Genomic DNA, 7,492 nt, shown 5'->3' with positions numbered 1-7,492 from the left:
GTGTATTTGACTTAGTCTCTTTTGCTGGAGGTTTCTTCCTGTTAAATGGGAGTTTTTCCTCTCCACTATCGCTGCAAGCATGCTTAGTGTGGGATTGGATTCAAGTCAATTTAATCAATTCAATCAACTGGTTTTGCTTAGATAGAAAACTTTGAACTAATTTGACTGTATTATCCGGTGAACTGTAAAGTGCCTTAAGATGACATGTGTTGTGAATTGGCACTATAGAAATAACCTGAATTGAATTGAATTTTCTAAATACATTTTTCGAAAGAGCTGCTATTGCTTTGAACTATGTTGTTTTTTCTACCCATTTTTTCCTTGGCAGGGAGTCGTTCCTTTCCACTATTGCCAAACACCTGCTCAGTATGAGGGATTGCTGCAAAGGTTACATTTGTTTGGGCTTGCTTACATAATCTGCTTTTAACCAGCTATGTTATAAACAAACGTTAAAGGAATAGTACACCCAAAACATGATTAGCCTTCATTTTCTACTCACCTCCATGCTGAACAACACTCTGGAGTACTTTTTTGATATCTCAAATGCATCTGGAGATCTGGGAAACATTCTAAATGACTTCGTTTCGAGTAAATTCTGGATGCTACCCACTCAGGACACTTGGATTACATTGGACGAGCAGTATGGAGGAATATTGACAAGTTTTTGTGGACTTTTGTGGACCTTTCTGTCTCGGGCGCCATAGACCTCCATTATTTGAATGTCAGCAGACAGCAAGAAGTCTCCCAGATCTCCAGATGCATTTGAGATATCAAAAAAGTACTCCAGAGTGTTGTTCAGCATGGAGGTGAGTAGAAAATGAAGGCTAATCATGTTTTGGGTGTACTATTCCTTTAACTGTCTTCTATTACAGTAAAAAATAAACTGCACCACATAAAATCTGCCTATATGGTTGGATTCGGTTATTTTACATTTAGATAGTTGCTATTTCTTTAGAATACAAAATCAGCTAGACCTGCTTTTTAAAGTTTCTTTAGATTCAGAATTGTTGTGAAATAGTTCTATATAAATTAACTGAATGAAATGAATTTTCACTGATCTGGGGGTAGAAAGCAGTGAATTACCAACAATCTTCCAGTAGGAAACATGCAGAGAAAAGAATGTGTATAGAGATATCCATAAAAAGCAACAACTATGTACTAAAGTCAGGCTATTGGAAATCTCATTCCCTCATGCTACTGAAATATATTAAATGTTTCTATTTAAATATCCTTTATTCTTTGCATCTGCCATGGATTTATTTTCTACCTAAACTGTTTTATATGAATCCTATTAGGCACATGATTCAGTTTTAAGGTGAAAGTCTGTAGGAAAACATGATGTATAGTGTCTCTGTCAGACTGTGAACTTTGTCACTCCAGCATGGATAAATGCTACGTGTCATCTCTGACTCAGCATGGTGATTTATCCCCTTTCTTCCTCCAGTTCTGCTGCAGCTCAGAGATTTGGAGAAACACAGAAGCAGGAAAGACTTGTTTAAGATCTGACTCTGAGCTATATTTTGCATAAACCTCAGCCTCAGTCAACATTTTGTGGCCTTAGCATGGAAACAGTTAGAGTAGTTATTTACAAAGTATCAAAGCTGGCTTTAATGATTTAGTAAACAACTTAGTAAATGAGTCTGTTTGTGTGTGTAAACAGAAATTAGGACAGTTTCTACACAGAAATTCCTCTCTGTGTAGAAACTGTCTGAGGCAACATCTGAAGTCATTTAAAAGAACATAATCTGTATTCATTATTTAGCTTAACATATTTTTTTTATTTTCCTTAATTTTTTTCTTCCTAATATTATTGGTTTCTTTTATCTGTCAGTCACCTACAGTTTCAAAAATTTCAAAAGATACGTTTCAGATCATTTATTACTGAAGTTCCTTTTTAAGTTTTGGGATTTTCTGTTATAGTTTAGAGTGGAGGTCTTCAACAGGGGGTCCACAGAGGTACTGCATGGGGGTCGCAAAAGTTTTGGTTGATCAGACTTTTTTTTTTTTTATATATTCCCCCCCTGAAATTTTTTCCACTAATTGAAATGTTGTTTAATTACACATTGACATGAATTCAACACACTGTAGTAAACAGATAAATGGAGCAGAAGATGTCTTTCAGTCATCAATGCACACATTCAGTGACACACAGGAGCTCTTTCAAGCTGGGCACCGTTTCATTCACAACACCTGTCCCATCAACCAGGAATCAGAATTAGAAATACTTTAATAATCCCAGGGCGACATTAATTTCATTACATTACTCCATCTGTAATAGAGTGACTATAGGACCAGTTTGATAGAACCCAATTTTATATGATATGATTAGGGGGTCCCCACTCCATCTCGCTATCAGTTTGGGGGTCCTTGACCGGGAAAACGTTGAAGACCCCTGATTTAGAGCTTATGTGAATATTCTTCAGAGTTTCCTAAATTATATCTTTTCTTATGATAAAACAGACTTTTTTATATGCAAAATGCATAAAAATATCAGGAAAAACCCCAAAAATAAAACTTTTAGGTATGAATGACATGTTCTGTAAAACATTCAGAAAGCAGATGTAGAGGACAAAAACGAGACTGTTGTTGTCTTTTGATCCTCTATGGAAATTACCCCAAAGCATTAAAGAGATAATGATCAGATATAAAAGATAAAAAACTGATTTTTTGGGGGAAAAAATATTTGGTTGGAAAGGAAATCTAAAATTACATTTTTAAAGTCGTAGGTAAGCGGCTGTTCCAACCCTTGCATTTTAGACAAGTGAACAAAGTGAATGTGATTGGTCGTTTATCAAGGGGACGGGATCGTTTTGGAGGAAGGTTTGCAAGCAAATTGGGTTGTGGCCAGTTTGTCGGAAGCATCTTGCTTACCAGTTAGCAACTTAGTGCTAGTTGGTTCCCCATGGGAAATTACATTGGGACCAAGTAGCATTAACTTGGTGACTTAGAAATGCTATGGACAGCGGAAACATGCAAGAGGAGAAAAGTTTTGTGTCTGAGGTCATGGATGAGTCTCCTCCGTCATACATTTGTTATTTAGGCCCCGTCCACACGAAGACGAACGCTGGCCTAAACGCACAAATTTTTCAGCAAACCAGCCTCTCATCCACACAAAGCCAGCGTTTCGGGGGTCTGTAAACGATATTTTTCTTATTCAGCCTTCAGAGTGGGAAGATTTCGAAACGCCGTTTTCGCGTTTCCATCTTTACGCTCTAACCGCATATTTTTTTTTACAAGCATTTGTCATAGCGTCGCCTCTAAACACGCATGCGCGACCAGTATCACAACAACAATGGCGCCGTACTGTGTTGAATGGTTGCTGCTCATGCTACTCACCCTGCTGTCGGGCTTACAACAGAATCTTCTTCTTCTGGAATATCTCCAGGAAGAACAGAGCAATATCGACGACATAGTTCAGCACCTGAATTTGACTTAACCTCGAAAATGGACCCGCAGGGCAACCATGTATAAATATTAGTGCGCATGCCCAACATTTCGTCGCTTATTTTTGCTTTGGCACCACAGCGCCACTTACAGGCCTGGCATACATTTTGCAGCGTTTTCATGCATTCGTGTGGACGCTCACATTTATTTTACGTCTCCGTCTTTACGACAAACGTTTTGGAAAATATCAGTGTTTCGTGTTCGTTTTGACTTCGTGTGGACGGGCTTTTAGAGGAGGAAAGCGGGGACGAAGGTGTTGTGGAAGAGGACGCCAGAACGGCAGAAGCTTCATTTGGTGTAGAAGGCTTACAGCCGTACATGTTTGAGCCCTTGCTTCGCAACGCTGCCAGTTCTGATAACTCTATGGATGCCGAAGACACAGACGTCCATCCCCGTGAACACTGGGAGAGAACTCAGTGGTAAAGTTAATGATTCTTATTTCTTATTTCAACCATTGCTTATATTAGCTACAACATATGAATCAAGATGACCGAAAAAGTTTGATTGACAGATGACCGTTGACATATGATTGGTCGAATTTAGGTGTTCAAGCTGACGTATAACTAACTGGCCTGCATAAAATAATGAAAAAAATGGCAGATTTTAAGACAGGATTTTTTTTTTTATAGAAATTTTCTAAGTTTTGCGACAATATCTTTTGATAAAGAGTACATTTATATACATGTTTAAGCCGGAATGATTTGAAATTTAAATATTATTTCCCTACGACTTTAAGACATATTATCCAGCCCTATTAGAGGTTATAGTAAAAAAAAAATCTTTTTTATTTAATTTAGGCCAATTAAATAGTCTTAATATCAACTAATATCTCACATGCCTCATATAAATAAAGCTGGGATTTATTCATCTTCCTATAACTTCTGTGCAAAGGCAGGAACGTCCACATAAGGAAATTATGTGATCAAGTCCCATTATGGTTTAGTCACTTTGTTAATGATGATTATTTCATATCGATTTCACATATCAGGTTATCACAATTTAAATTATGATTCAGTGGACATTAAAATTGACTAAACAAAAATGAACTTAGTACTGTAAGCTTTCTCTAACACGGCATTCCCCTTTAAGAGGGGCGTGTCCTGTTGCCATGGTGAAGCGTTGGTTCCGGAACAGACAGAAGAAGCTGCAGCGCGGCAGCTTCTGCTGAAATTTACAAACACAGGCTGATGCGGTAAAAACATAAAGTGTCACATTCATTTAAGTAATTAGATTGTGTTTTAAATTTGTGTCTCTTTCATCTTGAAATCTAGCACCAATCATGCCAGAAGACAGGAACAACAATAGAAAAAAGAAGAAAAAGAAGAACAAGGTTTCTGCTACTGACCAAAAACTAAAAGGTAAATATTGTAATATTTTATTTTATCTTTAGAGGCAAGAAAGTATTAAACATATATGCGTAATATCCCACTTTAAAATCTTTTGAAATAACTGAATACCTTTTCTGCTAAAGTAAACTTATTACACTATCGAAAATTAGGAAAATTATTTAATTAATTAAAATGTAAACAACCTGTCAAAAAATTGTTGAATTGGTTTTATTTGAAATTGTTAATCAACTACTAGTTCTTGCTAGGATTTCTAACATACTGAATATGCATCAAATAAACTTCATTTCCCACCTGAATTTTACACAGTATAACACAGGAAAGCTTCAAATCTTCCATTAACATCTTAACTTTCAGATATTTGTGATTTTTAGCCCCATGAACACAGACAATCTTCCACATCCCTTAAGGAGCGTCCGTCCACACAGCATGATGCTCCCACCGTCTCCATTTCACATTTATTTGTTTGGAGTGATGTGTGGTATTGGTGTCCTCTTACTCCTATTGCATATACAGTAAAGAACTTAAGTTCTTGTTTTTTTTTCATGGGAAATAACCTGGTTTAAAAAAAAAATCTGTTTTTTTTTTTTTGTTAGTTTGTTGTTCTTTCTACATCTGCTTTATTCTTGTCACTCTTCCATAGCTTCACTAGAATAATCATGAGTGCATCATGGTCTGGTGCTTGTGCAGTTGTGCTGTTCCCTTTCTATTATTTTATTTATTTATTTGTTTTTATTGTGAGGCATAGAAGAATGCTCCAAGGAAAAAATCAAAGCCTTATTATATCTTAATCTTTCCCATGATTCCATCCCTAACCTGTCTGCTGTGTATTCTGGCCATTGTCATACCTTTAATATATTAATATTCTCAAGCAAACCTCTTATGATCATATATAGGACACTACATTTTGTCGTTTTTGAGTATAGAGTAAAGATATTTTTGCAAAGCACTGTTAGGATGGTTAGATAAAAAGAAAAGACCTGAGATAAAATGTGGACAAGATGGAATAGAAAGTATGTGTTGCTATGGAGGAATCGAGTTCAACAGATTATATGTTTATTTTGCCTGCCTGCAGAGAAACCTGAGAGATTATCTTCAATACCCCAGCTGCCCCCTCAGGATTCAGGTCAGGTTCAACTTCCTGATCTCAGAGCTGCCAGTAAAAAAGCCAGAGATCATTGCCCTTGCGGTGCAGTGAGCAACGAAGAACAACTAAAAGATTCAAAAAGTCTTGTTGCAGAGACTTCTACAGCCAGTGACAGCAAAGAACCTGCACATGTGATGGAACTCAGCGTCCAGGCCAGGGAGAGTCTGAGGTGGGAAGGAGAGCTGCAGGACCCGCAGGAAGAGGCGAAGAGGCTGGAGCGGTATAGAGCCAGCAGGCGACAGCGTTACATCACACATAGAGAGGCATTGTTGAAAGAAACCCAGCAGAACGGAAGACTTCAGCAAACTAATAAAAAACAAAAAATGTTGGTGCTGTAGTTAAGTAGTAAATTACGGCTTTGCAATGTTTATCATTTTAGGAATCACTGGACCACAAATTAACACTGACTTTACAAACAAGCTGTATTTTTTTTGCCATGCATTGAAAAGAACCTCTGGAGCTCTTTCTTCTGAATCGGTATATCCGAATCAGAAGATTTCCACAGTCCTGCTCATGCTCTTAAACAATTCAACGCTTGAAGGAAATAATTAAATGCAAGACAACAGCCAATGATTAAGTGAGCCCCTTAAATCTGACCAAATGGTTGTTACACTTTCCAAACTAAAGAAATAGTTTCACACAGAAAAATTAGTTCAAATGCTAAAATTATCATTTGGATGAGATAAAGTAAAGTCCCGAGTTTATTTTTCTGTGTCCCTTTGCATCGTTTCTACTATAAAGGAGAAAAAGCAATGATCTAGATCTTCTGAAAAATGTTTCACTTTCTAAAATAGCTTTTAGTTTCACCGGTGCTTTAATAGTTGTGATGTCTTTACTAGAGTTGGTGGTGGAGTGTTTTTACCTTAGGGCTTGGCTAAAAATATACTATCTGGGAAAAAACAATAGCCTACAAGAAGTTGATTGAATTGGAAATCAGTACTAAAGCGACTTCTTAGCGAATAATTTCTAAAGCGAATAATTTAGGTGGGCAAATATTATAGTTATATATTTTCAATTTATTTTTTTTGGAAAAGTGCAGAGAGACAAATGTTCACAATAAAAAGTTATTTTTTGATTTTGATAGCAGCCATATGTCGGGGCAGGCCTTAATGAGGGACTGTAAAGGAAATGGCAAACATTTAGCAGAAGGCACCCTGATCAGCTGTGACTAAAGCAGTTTTTTTGTTTACATGGTGGACCAATAAACAATACACATCTCTAACACATCGTGTCCAAGGTGAAACTAAGCGGTGGACCAAAAAAAACTGAGACTAGGCTGGATATGAACCTTCTTAGAGGACAATGCCTCTAAATTTAGCTATAATGTACTGGTCTGGGTTAAAGCATATTATATTTGAATGGTCTAGTCAAAGTCCAGAACTGTATCGATTTAAGAATTTGTGGCAGGAGTAGAAAACTGACACCACCAGCTTGTTTATGTCCAATCATATGTGTCAGAAATGGTGGAACAATACCCTAGGCGGACACCAGGTGGCAGAATAGATACGTTCTCCTTGATCCAATCAAACAGCAGGACACCACCTGATAGTTTTCA

At 37.1% G+C, this 7,492-nt stretch overlaps 1 protein-coding gene across 2 annotated transcripts in view; it reads left to right on the top strand.

Moving 5' to 3' along the window:
- The window catches only part of cunh17orf97 (chromosome unknown C17orf97 homolog), an 8,739-nt gene extending 2,115 nt beyond the window's left edge, over positions 1-6,624 (top strand). The window contains exons 1-4 of one of the 2 annotated variants that reach the window (XM_038304588.1): positions 4,559-4,636; positions 4,716-4,802; positions 5,866-5,949; positions 6,031-6,624. In XM_038304588.1, coding sequence (XP_038160516.1) covers positions 4,724-4,802; positions 5,866-5,949; positions 6,031-6,275 — 408 coding nt within the window. In that variant the 5' untranslated portion in view covers positions 4,559-4,636; positions 4,716-4,723 and the 3' untranslated portion in view covers positions 6,276-6,624. Of the gene's footprint in view, positions 1-4,558; positions 4,637-4,715; positions 4,803-5,865 lie in introns of those variants that run through there. The other variant, XM_038304583.1, reaches the window with a different exon arrangement.
- The last annotated feature ends 868 nt before the right edge of the window (positions 6,625-7,492 follow it).

This window comes from Cyprinodon tularosa, unplaced genomic scaffold, assembly GCF_016077235.1.
Source record: "Cyprinodon tularosa strain WSP-4 unplaced genomic scaffold, ASM1607723v1 ctg1143, whole genome shotgun sequence".
In the NCBI taxonomy this organism is placed as follows: Eukaryota; Metazoa; Chordata; class Actinopteri; order Cyprinodontiformes; family Cyprinodontidae; genus Cyprinodon; species Cyprinodon tularosa.
The sequence above is the reverse complement of the archived record's forward strand: the minus strand, read 5'-3'. Positions and strand labels throughout refer to the sequence as shown.